At 37.8% G+C, this 14,057-nt stretch overlaps 1 protein-coding gene across 1 annotated transcript in view; it reads right to left on the bottom strand.

The window, feature by feature from the left end:
• Positions 1-14,057, bottom strand: part of LOC111727156 (ATP-binding cassette sub-family A member 3-like) — a gene marked incomplete at its 5' end in the record, with an annotated part of 186,952 nt that overhangs the window by 91,450 nt on the left and 81,445 nt on the right. The window contains one exon of the mRNA XM_023516691.1: positions 6,675-6,792. Coding sequence (XP_023372459.1) covers positions 6,675-6,792 — 118 coding nt within the window. The remainder of the gene's footprint in view (positions 1-6,674; positions 6,793-14,057) is intronic.

Genomic DNA, 14,057 nt, shown 5'->3' with positions numbered 1-14,057 from the left:
AGCTGGTTTAGTTATAGTAAATTTGTTCAATATGTGAATGTCATTAAAGTATTTAATTTCTCCATCATCAATGAAACTCAGTTTAGCTGGATACAGGATCCTGGATTTAAAGTTTTTAGTTTTAGGAGATTAAAAGTTGATGACCACCCTCTTCCAGCTTGAAAGGTTTCAGCAGAGAAATCATCAGTCATTCTAATATTCTTCCATCTGTAGGTTATGGTTTTCTTACATTTGGCTACTTCATTTTAACTTTCCTCCTTCATTTTAACTTTGGCTTCTTCATTTTATCTTTAATTATAATTTGTCTAGGAGATGTTTTGTTCAGGTTGAGTCATGCTGGGGTTCTGAAACTGTCTGCTATCCGAATTTCAGAATCTCTTGGCATGTCTGGGAAATTCTTCATTATCTCATGAAGTAGGGCATCTGTTCCTTTCAAAGCCACCTCACATTCAGGGATTACTATGAGGCGAATATTAGTTTTCTTGAAATTATCCCAGAGCTCTCTGAGAAAAATGATCTGTTTTTCCTTTCCAATTCTGTTCCTCTTTGAGCATTGGGAGCATTCAAAAACTTTGTCTTCGATGTCAGAAATCCTTTCTTCTGCCTGCTCCATTCTGTTACTGAGGGATTCTACTGTATTTCTCAGATCTTTGAGGACTGCAAGTTCTTGTCTCAATGTGTCAGAATCTTTGGTGATTTTGTCTTTGAATTTATTGAATTCTTGAGACAATTTTTGAAATGCTCCTTGAATTTCTAATTCCAACTTTACCTCCATTCTATTAATCTTATTTGCAATCCAAATTCTGAATTCAATTTCTTACATCTCAGTCATTTGTTTATGAATGGGAACTTCAGTTGTGTCTACCATGTTGTTCCTTGGGGGAGCTGATCTACTTTGGTTATTCATGTTGTGGAGATTTTCCACTGATTCCACCTCATGTTATTTTACGCCATTTGGCTAGATGAGCTAGCTGGGTTCGGGGCTCCTGGAGTAGTGATTAACCAACCCTTTTCTCAAGAGCTGGGACTGGTGTCTGTACCTTTCCCCCTAGAGCTTTGCAAATGTCCCAAATAGTGCTACAGCCTGAGATACTGGGGATCTGCTTGGTGTGGTAGGGCTAAGTGGCTCTTGTTTTCAGCTGGTCTCTGTCCTACCCTAGTGAATCAATTACTCTTAGTTGAAGTCTCAGCTGTGGAGAAGTACCAGCAATTATGTTGCCCCACTCCCCACAGGCAACAACTGGAAAAGGAAATTCAAACCTTCCCACAACCACACATCCACAGTACCACTTTGGATAGTCTTCAGGTGATTGGCCCAGTTCAAGAGATCCAAGTCAATTGTCCCAGTCAGCATTGGTCTCAGGTGGGAGAGGTCAAAAGGTCTTGGGCAACTAGATAGCAGGGGTCTGCTGGCAGCTGGAGTATGACTTGCTCCAGTGCTCCGTGAAGTCAGATGGACCCACCCAGCAAATGAATTAGTCTGGGAAGGTTGATGCCTTCTTCCCTACCTTGTACCTCTGTCACACCCAGTCACTGCTATCACTGCACAGCTGTGATGCAGTTCCCTCCAATGAGCAGATGCTCCAGGGGGTTTCGCCTGCCTGAGTCACAGGGTGATTTATGTCTTCACTGCTCTATGCCACTATCTGGCAGGGGGAGCTGAGGCCTGACAACATTGGGTGCTTAATGGAAGCTGGGGTGGTTCACTCAGTTCCAGTCCTGCCCCTTATTGATGTTGCTGACACTTCTGACTTTTTGTCAGAATTTGTTTTCTGTGCTGGCTATATTCCCCTGTGGGCCAGGTGATGTTTGAGTTCATAGAATCTGTGACTCAGCCTCAGTCTGTGCTGCTGCCCAGATTTGGCATGTCTGTCTCCGCTGCTGTCTGTGTTGGGGCAGGCATGGTTAGTGCTCACATTCAGCTCTCTGTTTCTATTAATGCCTGCTTTTGTCTCAGCTATGATCCCCTGAAGGCTGGGTACTTCTTAGGCTCACTAAAGCAGTCATTCTGGCTCAGCTCTGTCCTGGGAGTATGCCATCTGTGTGTGTGTGTATTCTAGACTCCGTCCCCACTGTGCCCCACCCAGGCAGGTACTGCATCAGGCATACCCTTTACTCATGGGGCCAGTATTTCCATCCCAGATCTGTTCTGCCAGTGGATGCTATGGGAGAAGATGCCTGCCTTCCTCTGTTTGCCTAGAGAGGCAGGGAGTGTCTTTCCTAAATATCCCCAGGGGTGTGAGCCCTATTATTCCCACTGCTACTGCTTCTCTGTGCTGTGGAGCACTGCCTCTCTCTCTCGTAAGTTTCCCTTAGTCACTGTCTTCTTCTTACTCTCATGCTACAGAATCAGCACAGACCAGCAACAGTCCACGCTTTGTCCATACCTCTTGAGAAAATGCCCAAGAATCTGGACTCCATGGGGGACAGGCTTCCAGACTTCAGGGTGACAGTGGAGGGGAGTGCTGGGAGTTCAGAATTGAAGATAGAGAATATATACAGTTTTATCCCTGGCAGGAGAGTGCCATGGTACAATATTGTGTCCTCTTTGGGGAAGGAGTTCTGATTTTTAGAGGGTCTTTCCTGTGGGATAAAATAGGAGGGAATCTGGACTCTGCTCTCTTGTTTGTATGGAGAAAGTATACTGCAAGTTGTTCTCTTGGGGGAGGGGACTCCTGTCTGCTTGGTGATGGATTTTGTACCTATTGTTTCTTTCCTTGGGGTTGCAGCTCACCTCAGCAGGGTTGATGTGAGTTCTTCAACTTTCTCTTGGGTCAGCTCCAAACCATCAGCTTACTGGCTAAACTTCTGTTCTTTAACTCTCCTTCTGGATAGGAGCCTCTGTGGAAAGCTGGCTCCTGTCAGCCATCTTGCCTCTGCTCCCCACTGACTTCATTTTTGATATAAGAATAGGATGGCCAGAGAATATGGTAGGTCTGTTTTTGGTTTTTTGAAGACTCCTGATACTTTTTTTCTGTAGTAGCTCTAATAATTTATATTTCCACCAACAATATACTAGCATACTCCTTTTTCCACTCCTCACCAGCATGTGTTATCTTTTATCTCTTTTATAATGTCATTATAACTAGTATAATATGATTTCTCCTTGTGTACTTTATTTCCATTTCTCTGATGATTAATGATGTTGAGTGTTTTCTCATGTATGTTTTGGCAATTTGTTATCTTCTTTTGAAAAATATCTATATTATTTGCCCATTTTTAAAATTAAATTCCTTGTTTCTTGGTTATTGAGTTATTTCATTCCTTTTGTATTTTGGTTATTACTCCTCTGTTGAATAGATAAGTTTGCAAATTTTCCTTTCATTCCTTTGGTTGTCTTTTCTTCACTCTTCACTCATTTCCTTTGCTTTGCAGAAGCTTCTTGATTTGATGTAATTATATTTATCTATTTTTGTTTTAGTTGCCTGTGCTATTGAGTTCTTACTCAAAAATATCTTTGCCCACATCAGTATCCTGAAACATTTTCTCAATATTTTCTTTTAGTAGGCTCATGCCTTACATTTAAATCTTTAATTAATTTTGATTTGATTTTGTATATGGTGAATGACAGGAGTCTAGTTTCATTCTTTTGCATACGAAGATTCAGTTTTATCAGCTCCACTTCCGGATTGAAGAGACTATCCTTTCTCCAATGTATGTTATTGGTGACTCTGTCGAAAATGAGTTGTCTGTAAATACGTGGATTTGTTTGTGGATTCCCTATTCTGTTTCATTGGTCTATATGTTCATCACAATTATTCTTTGGTTACTATATCTTGTATTTTGAAGTCAGGTGTCATGCCTTCAAATATAGTCAGGCATGTCACCTGACTTCAAAATATAGTGTGATGGGTGGTGCCTATGGCTCAAAGGAGTAAGGTGCCAGCCTCATATGCTGGAGGCAACAGATTCAAACCCAGCCCCCGCCAAAAACTGCAAAAAAAAAAAAATAAATATATATATAGTGTGAAGTCTCCAACCTTTTTCTTCTTTTTTTTTTTGGTCATAGGTACCAATCCTATGACAGCTTTGTTCTGTTTGCTCAGAATTGCTTTGGCTATTTGGTGCAGTTTATGTCATACAAATTTTAGGATTGTTTTTTCTATTTTTGTGAAGTACATCATTGGCATTTTGATACAGATTGCATTGAACCTATGGATTCATTTGTGTCATTTGGACATTTAAAAAATGTCAATTGTTCCAATCTATGAACATGGGATATTTTTCATTTTTTGTTCCTATCAATTTCTTCATTGGTGTTTTACAGTTTTCATTATTAAGATATTTCACTTATCTGTTTATATTTATTTCTTCATTGTTTTTAATTTTTGATTTTTTGAATCAAATATTTCAAGCAATCACTAATTTTTTTTTCTTCCTAATCAAATATGTTGTCAAACCCTCTAGTTTTTAAATTTATTTATTATATTTCTCATTTCCAAAGGTTCAACTTCTTTCCTGGTATTCTAATTTTGTTCATGAATAATTTTATTCATTTTGTTTAATTGTCTGTGTTCTTTTATTGAATAACTGAACATCTCTAGGAATTTTAAATTTTTTTCAGGTAATTTTGTAATTTTGTCCTGGTCAGTTTCTAGAGATTTGTTTTGTTCCTTTGACTGGGCAATGATTCTTTGTATGTCTTGTGATATTTTATTAATATTTGAGTATTTCAAAAGATAGCTTCCTCTCTCAGTGTTTATGTACTATTTCATATAGGGAAAGTCTTTTATCAAACAGCCTGGGTACAATTTCTGAGATATTTCAGGGATATACATTCTCTAGAGTTGTGTGTTTATTTTTATTCCAATTTATATTGCTATTTTTAACTGTCTTAATTTTAATGTCCTTAACAGCCCTATAGCTTTTGGTTTCACTTCTTACTGTATACTCTGTCTTATCCTCTCTTGCTACACCGGCATCTGCTGAAAGAATTTCACACTCGCTGATGTTCTACAGGGCTGCCTTTGTTCTACAGATTGCTTTTGTTTTTGGCAGACTCTGACAATGCAGCATTATAATGACACTACTACTCCCATCAGAGCTCCAAGTAATAAATTAGTTCCTTGGGAAGCTTTCACACAAGCCAGAATATTAGTTAAAAATTTTTCTTTTCTTTATGTCCCAAAGAATAAGTCTGAATTGAGAGATTTACTCCTGATTGCTCTATGCCATGTAGAGTAAGTGGCTATGGTAAGAAAAATGCCATGAACTTCTTCTACCTTTCAGTACAGACTACTGGCTATGCATTTACTTAAGTGCTACAGCTTCCCAACTGGTTTCTAGAGTTCTCATAAAGATATTTTCATCTAAATATTGATGCTAAATAGAGTATCTGTTAGGGAATGAGCTGGAGCTTCCTTTTCTACTATCTTGCTGATATCACACTTACCTCCTACCATTTTTAAGTTACTGTTTTGTTTATTGCACCGCATGCTTGTTGTAAGTCTTTACTTTCTAGAGTACTGACAAAGTGGTTCTAACATGTTTTGCTTGTTTCTCAGTTTTTCTGCAGATAAACTGAAGCTTAAAGTTGCCTATTCTGCCATTTTGTTCCAGAAGTTTGCTTTGGGCTAGATCTTGTTGTATCAATAGATTGAGAGTTGATTCAAGCATTCTCAGTGAGGAAAAGGATATGAAGACAGGCAGATGACAAAGTTAATAATGTATGTTCTGCGATAAAACATAAAGCATGAACTCTGATGCAAGATAACTTATGTAAAACATGTCAACTACATATATTATGCATATCTTATTGTGAAAGTAATAATAATTTAAACTATAACCTTGTGATGTTAAAGTAGTAATTATTTTAAAAATAATTTTAACTGAAATTTAGAGTTAGTTTAAATACATAAAATAGCTGAGAATATGGTAGTGTTTGTTGCTCCTGACCTAGTTTTGACATCACTCTTTGTCTCAAAGGAGAGGCTGTATTAATTCAATTCCTAGGCTCAGCCTTGTCCCTGGTTCTAGGAATTGTGCTAACCTCACGTTTAACACTAGATTCCCTGTCTTTGCTTTTCACAGGTCCTCCTTCCATGGATTTCTATTGCTCTCAGCATAAATTATAAACTTCACAGTAAGCTTTCACCAAATTATTTTATTATTTCTCCTTTTCATTATTCATCCAATTTCATCCTTTGCCACTATTTTTATTTCTTCTCTGATGTAGTTATACAGCTGTTCTCAGATTTCAAGTCTTAGTTTTTGCTTATCTCTATAATATTATTCTTTCCTTTCTTTATAGCCCTTAATTACTCCTTTTCTTTTCATATTTGATATCCCTTCCCTCTTCCTCAGCCCAAGATATGATTAGCATAATTTTATTGGCTGACTAGTACTCTATAAGTAACATCTCTCTTCTTAAGCTATATTGTAAGTTCCAAGTTTCTTGTATAGCCCCAGAATATAAAATTAAGACTAATGACTTTGTAATCACCATTGTATTGTCAATTCCTATATAAATACATGAATGCAAATATTTTGATTGAATAAATAATAAATTTACTAAATAATCTAAAAAATTGTGGTGCTAAATACCTGACATTTTAATAACAATTATAATTTTAGGTATCACTGAAATGACAACATATTTACCATCAAAACTCAGCGATTGATTTCCAGTCTTAGAAAGAACTTGATCTTTGCTTTTGTTAGAGCTGAATACATACCTGTGAGAATAGACAAAGTTGCTGTCTTTCCTGACCCATTATGTCCTAGGAGAATAGTGATTTGCCCCTCATACACATTCAAAGACAAATCGGTTACTAATTTTCTTTTTCTATGTTCCTGTGAGATATAAGAAAGAATAACTTTATATCACTATCACTTATGAAAGAAAACATTTACACTGCCTAAAGAAACAAAAATGTATCATCAAATTCATATCTTTAGGTGCATTAAGTTGTGTGTTATTGAAAATAAATGTGGAAGCAAAATCATTTATCTACTTTTGATGAGGAAAACAGAAACCTCTTTATATTCTATGTATAAAGGTTTTTAAATAGTAATTGTTGCCTTACTCAACCTTACTAAGAGATGGGGGTTAAAAGCCATGGCTAGATCACCAGGATATCTAGGAAAAAAGAAAAGAGTGTGGGCTCTTAGCAACTAATACCACTGATCTTTGTGGTAACCTTGTAGCCCCTGCCAGTGGCCCCACCTGACTGTGGAACTCAGACGGTGGCTCTATTAGACCACAGACACAAGTTAACAGCCCCACCCAGCTTTAGATTTCCTCTAGGTGGTCCTCCCAGCTAGACAAACACAGAATAGCAAAATATCGTAATGATGGCACATAAATCAATTTTAATCTGAGCATAAAAGTTAAAAGACTAATATATTAAGAATAACTAAAAGCACAGAAACTTGTTAATGGACATGCAACAAAAAGAGATAAATTCTATATCAAACATAAAAGGTGCATAGTGGGAATAAAAGTGTAGAGCTTTTGTATACGATTGAAATTATTTGTATCACACTAAATCAGATAGCTGTAAAAGTTTCGATGAAAGCCTCATAGTAACCACACAGAAGAACACAGAATATTCACAAAAGACAAAAATAATCAAAGCATACCACTATTAAAAAATCACCAAACTGGAAGGGCCGAACTAGGACTGATCCGGCTGCTGCCAGTCTCCTGCCCCCTAGTCTCTCTGGCAGGCTGAACGAGGTCTAATCCAGCCACGCACACTCCCGTGCTGCTGCTGCAGTTCCACTGCACCCTGATTGCCCCAGCACCCGAGAACTGGGAGAAGACAAGAGACACGCTCTGCCTGTCTCTCTGGGCAACCAGAAGAAGCCACCAACTGATCAGTTCTGATAAGGCCTCCAAACAAGGTAAACTCAGCATGGGGTGGAATCAGAGGAAAAACTCTGGCAACTCGAATAACCAGAATAAATCAACTCCTCCAAGGGAAAATGGGGCAGATGCAGTTGAAGACTCCATCCACAAGCAAATGGCTGTGATGTCAGAAATCGAGTTCAGAATGTGGATAGCAAATAAGATTAACAGAGTGGAAGAAAGAAGGAATTAGGAGTTCAAGAAATTATTCAAAAGATTTCTCAAGAAATTATTCAAAATATATCTCAAGAAATTATTCAAAAGATGTCTCAAGAACTCAATGATTTCAAAGATAAAATGATCAAAGATTTTGAAACACTGACACAAGAGGTTGCAGCCCTCAAGGATCTGAAAGACACAGTGGAATCCCTCCATAACAGAGTGGAACACGCAGAAGAAAGGCTCTCTGATTTTGAAGACAAAGCTTTTGAAGAAGCCCAGGAGCGCAAAGATCAAAAGAAATCGAGAGCAAAAACAGATCTCACTCTCAGAGAGCTCTCAGATAATTCGAAGAAAACTAATATTCACCTTATAGGAATCCCTGAAGGTGATGAAGTTGCTTCACAAAACACAGAGGCTCTTCATGAAATTATGAAAGAGAACATGAAAGAGACATGCCAAGAGATTCTGAAATTCAGATAGCAGATAGTTTCAGAAACCCAGCATGACTCTACCCGAACAAGACATCCCCCAGACACATCATAATTAACTTTACCAAAGTTAAGATGAAAGAGAAAATTTTGAAAGCAGTCAGACATAAGAAAACCATAACCTACAAGGGGAAGAGTATTAGGATGACTGCAGATCTCTCGGCTGAAAGCTTTCAGGCTAGAAGAGGATGGTCATCGACTTTTAATCTCCTAAAACAAAACTTTCAACCCAGGATCCTGTATCCAGCTAAAATGGAAGCCCCTCTCCTCCTTTGCCCTGAACATTCTACTTTGGCTTCATGTGCTTTGAAGGTCCTTCCCCATATTCCAGGAGCAACTTGAGGGTCTCAGCTACCTTCACCTGAGCGTCTGGAGGCTAGTCTGGTGGTTGATATGACCTGGGACTCAAACCTGCCCTTTAATCTTCTGAGGCCTAGTCCAAGGTGGCTGCCAGATTTTTTATTGTTTCTTTGATCTTGGTACTTGATATTGGTCTGTTCAAGAGACTTATTTCTTTATGGTTAAGTCTAGGGAGGTAGTTTGAATCCAGGTATTGGTCCACTTCCTCCACACTTTCAAATTTCTGGGCATAGAGTTTCTTTCTTTTTCTTTTTTTTTGTGACAGAGTCTCAAGCTGTTGCCTGGGTAGAATACTGTGGCATCATAGCTCACAGCAACCTCCAACTCTTGGGATCCAGTGATCCTCTTGCCTCAGTTTTTCTATTTTTAGTAGAGATGGGGGTCCTCAGGCTGGGCTCAGACTCATGAGCTCAAGCAATCCACCTGCCTCAGCCTCCCAGAGTGCTAGGATTACAGAATGAACAGCATAGACTTTCTTGTAGTAGTTAGAGATAATCTCTTATATCTTTGTGATATCTGTTGTTATTTTCACTTTTTTATTTCTCCTAGAGGTTATTAGAGATTTTATTTTTCTGTTTCTAGTTAATCTGGCCAAAGGTTTATTGATTTTATTTATCTGTTTGAAGAACTTTTTTTTCATTAATTTTTTCCTTTTATTCATCATTATTTTTTTTAATGATTCTTTTGTTTTCCATTTCATTTATTTCTTATTGAGTTTTGGTTATTTCTTTTCTTCTACTAGGTTTGAAGTTCAATTACTCTTCCTTTTAAGTTTCTTTGAGATGACTCATTTGGTTGTTAATGTGCTTTCTTTCTGTTTTTCAGATGTAGGTACCTATTCCAATAAATTTCCTTTTTAGGACTGATTTTTCAGTGCCCCATGGGTTGTGGTAGCTTGTGTGTTCATTGTTGTTATGTTCAAGGAAGTTAATGATTTCCTTCTTTGTTTCTTCCTGTCATTCAGCATAAGGTTGTTTAATTTCCATGCCTTTGTATGGGGATGATAGTTTTTGTTGAGTTCCACATTTATTGCCTTGTGGTCTAAGAAGATACAAAGTATAATTTCAGTTCTTTTAACTTTGTTGAAGTTTGATTTGTATCCTAGGACATAATCTTTTCTGGAGAATGTTTTACAGGCTGATGAGAATAACATATATTCCCTAGCTTTGGGCTAGTGTGTTTTATATATATGTATATTAAGCCTATTTGTTGTAGGGTCACATTTAAGTCCCTTGTATTTTTGATTATAGGATCTGTCCAGTTCTGCCACATGGGTATTAAAGTCCCTCGCTCTTATGGTGTTATGGGATATCACATTGCTCAGAGCAATCAACATCTGTTTCATAAATCTGGGAGCACTTAAATTGGGTGCACAAATATCTAGAACTGAAATGTCCTTTTCTTGTACTATTCCCTTGACTGGTATGACATAACCATCTTTGTCTTCCTTAACTTTAGTTGCTTTAAATCAACTTGTACCTGACAATAAGATTGTGACCCCTCTTTTTTTTCTGATTTTCATTTACCTGAAATACTGTTTTTCATCCATTTACCCTGAGTCTTGATTTGTCCTTCAAGTTTAGGTGTGTTTCCTGTAGACATATATGGATGGCTTGTGCATTTTTATCCAATCGGCCAGCCTGTGCCTTTTAAGTGGGCAATTCAAACTATTGATATTTATTGAGAGAATTGGTAAGTGTGGTAGTGTTCTATTAATCTTATTCTGTGAAAGTCTATTGCTTAGTTATCCTTTGCACCATTGTGGAAGCTAGGTTTTGTCCTTTAGTTTCTGGGTGTTTAATTTGGTGTTGGTCCATCATCATGATCAGTGTGTAGAATAGGTCTAAGTATTTTATGTAGGACTGGTCTTGTGTTGAATTTCCTTAATGTTTGCATGTCAGCAAAATGTTTGATTTATGAATCTATTTTAAGCTTAGTTTAGCAGAATACAGAATTCTGGGCTGAAAATTATTTTGTTTAAGAAGATTAACGGTAGATGACCATTCTCTTCTGGCTTGGAAAGTTTCATTTGAAAAGTCTGCTGTCACCCTGATGGATCTGCCTCTGTAGGTCAATTGTTGCTTACTCCTGGCTGCTTGTAGATTTTTCTCTTTCATCTTTACCTTGGACAAATTCATTACAATTTGTTTTGAAGACACTTTCTGTTGAAATAACTCAGGTTTCAATATCTCTCTATAAGAAGAGTTTCAGAATATTTAGTGAAACTTGGGAAATTTTAATTAATGATATCCTTCAGTAGGGGCTCCCTTCCTTTGGCATGTTCTTCTTCCTCTTCAAGGATATCTATAATTTGTATACTTAAATACTGTGTGAAGTCCCATAATTATCTGAGAAAACACTGTGCTTCTTTTCTGCCTTTTTAACTAAACCTGGGTTAGCTAAAAGCTTTATCCTCTAACTCTGAGATTCTTTCTTCCCTATGGTCTAATCTGTTATTGAGATTTTCTACTGCACCTTTATAGTCTTTGATTGACTCCTTCAATTCCTTAAATTTCACCATATGTTTTCTATATTTTGATATTTTTCATCAATTTTTTTGTTTGTTTTTCCACATTCTCATCAATTCTCTTTACTGCCTTTGCCATCCATATTTTAATATCCCTTTTTGTCATTTCCATTAATTCTCTTTGTTGTTGTTTTTTTTTTTTTTAGATTTTTTTATTGTTGAGGATTCATAGAGGGTACAAGAAACCAGGTTATACTGATTGCATTTGTTAGGTAAAGTCCCTCTTATAATCGTGTCTAGCCCCCAAAAGGTGTGAGATCCCTCTCCCTCCATCCCTCTCACTGCTCTTCCTTCTCCCACCCCCTTCCTTCTCTCTGCTCATCCTTTCCCTCATTCTCCTCCTTTCTTCTCTCTTTCTCTCTGCTCTTCCCTTCCCTCATTCCCCACTATCTACTAGGTCATTAATTGTCCTCATATCAAAATTGAGTACATAGGATTCATGCTTTTCCATTCTTGTGATGCTTTACTAAGAACAATGTGTCCATTAATTCTTTATAGGCAGAATCCTCAGTGGTAGCCACCTCATTATCCCTTAGTGCGGGAGGGGTTTTGCTCTGTTCTGATTTTTCATGTTGCCAGAATTTTTCTGTTGGTTCTTCTTTATGTGTGATTTCTTCTTGTTCACTTTCTTCCTCTACTTTTTATTTCTCACTACCTCTTTCACTCTTGTCATGAGTCAGACATGTCACCTCATGTCAGAGCTTAGTTGTCAAAGTGTCCTGTTGGTATAAGGCCAAAAGGAAGAGAAGAGTAAAGAGTGAGAAGGGAGAAAGAAGAGAAAAAGAAAAAAATTGAAGGAAGATGAAAGAAAAGAATTGAAGAAAAGGAAGAAGGACAGAAAGAAACAATGAGAATGACACGAGAATTGGTGGTGTTCTGGTGGTGCTATGGACACACTTACAACTCTAGGACTCTAGGTGGCCAGGCTGGGTGAGTCTCTCAATGTCAGGAGCTCTTTACCAGTCTGGACAAAAGCCACACCCCACCTCCACCAAATACAGACATAGAAAGAAAAATCAATAGTGGGGACCTACCAATGCTATCTTTTCAAAGGCCAAAGCTAGAAGGATACTGTAGACCATAAGCTCATGATGTCCTTGAGGGAGACCAATGCCACAACACCTCTAGGACTCAAAGAAAAGAAAAATAATCAAATACAATTATATAAGATAATGAAAAAAAAGTGTATCTTAGCTTTATATGAGAAATTTATGTGGGAAAGATGAGAAAAGTAGAAAAGTCTCTTCCAAAAGAGAGAAAAGAGGAGAAGAATAAAAAAGAGGGCTGAAAAACTGTAACAAATATGGAGGAGCCCTTGCTATTGAAGAAAGTAAAACTGGAAAAAATAAAAATACAACCAACCAACCAAACAAAAACAAAGCAAAAACATAACTACCACAACAATAAAGAATAAGAAAAAAACCTAAGGAAAAAAATTCAGAAAGGGATAAAAAATGAATATGTATGTATACACACATATGCATATATATACACATATATATGTGAAACTATATATATGTGTATTATATATGTATCTGTGTGTGTGTGTATATATATATATATATATATAGCATGGACAACAGGCAGCACTGTCATGTTATGGGACAGAGAACATACACTGATTTTGCTGGGAAATTGGGGCCAGAAGGTCATAGAGGAGTCTTTCTGACTTAGTTAATCTCAACTGGGGTCTGATTGCTTAGTAGCATTCAGTCCCTACAGGACTGGGGTCCTAAAGCTCTCACCAGATTCCTTAGGAGGCATGTCACACAGTGCCCCCTGACAACAAAGTGGCCTTCTTGGGAGTGTGAAGGCTACTTAGCTTACCCAAGGATGGATGCCTGAGCTCAGCAGGCACACCAGAACCAGTCATGAACTAGGACCCTGGGAATCATTCCTCCCAAATGGCTTTCCTGCAGTGGCAGTGCCTAGTTAGAAGACAAGCTGATGGGGGATCCACCCCACCTGCTATGTGATTCTGGCTGCTGGATACTGTTTGAGTCCACTCATTCATTTAAACCTTCTAAGTCAGCTCCTGTGAGTAGTTTAGCCCAAAATCAAAAACCTGCAAGATAGTCCTTTTCTGTCCCCAGTCCTTTGTGGATGGGCTGGCTGGCCTGTTCACAAGCACTTGTTTTTTGTTCTGGTTTTCCTAAGCTCCAGACCTCCTTGCTGGCTCCTGTAGTCTACTATTACTTCACTATGCCCCCAGAGTGATCTCTCTGGGTAGATTCTGCAAGGCAGAGATGGCTGGGGTTTTCTTTCCCCTATGTTGCTGAGAGTAGCTAGTAAGGAGACATTTCTAGTCCACCATCTTGCTCTGCCTTTTCTGCCATCTGTATTTCAAATGACCTTTTTGTAATTTCCATTATTTCATTATAGGTGGTATCCTCTGCGTTAGCCAGATTTTTTTCTGTTGGTTCTTCATCATGTGTATTTTCTTTTTGTTCACTTCCTTCCTCTACTTTCCCCTCTCCCTTTCTCCTTCAATTTAAAGTACCTTGTCTCTCACAGTAGTGCCAAAGAAGATGAAATATTTAGGAGTTTACCTAACAAAGGATGTGAAAGATCTCTCTAAAGAGAACTATGAAACTCTAAGGAAAGAAATAGCTGAAAATGTTAACAAATGGAAAAACATACCATGCTCATGGCTGGGAAGAATCAACATTGT

This window comes from Otolemur garnettii, unplaced genomic scaffold (assembly GCF_000181295.1).
Source record: "Otolemur garnettii isolate 467f Iridium unplaced genomic scaffold, OtoGar3 scaffold00096, whole genome shotgun sequence".
In the NCBI taxonomy this organism is placed as follows: domain Eukaryota; kingdom Metazoa; phylum Chordata; class Mammalia; order Primates; family Galagidae; genus Otolemur; species Otolemur garnettii.
The sequence above is the reverse complement of the archived record's forward strand: the minus strand, read 5'-3'. Positions and strand labels throughout refer to the sequence as shown.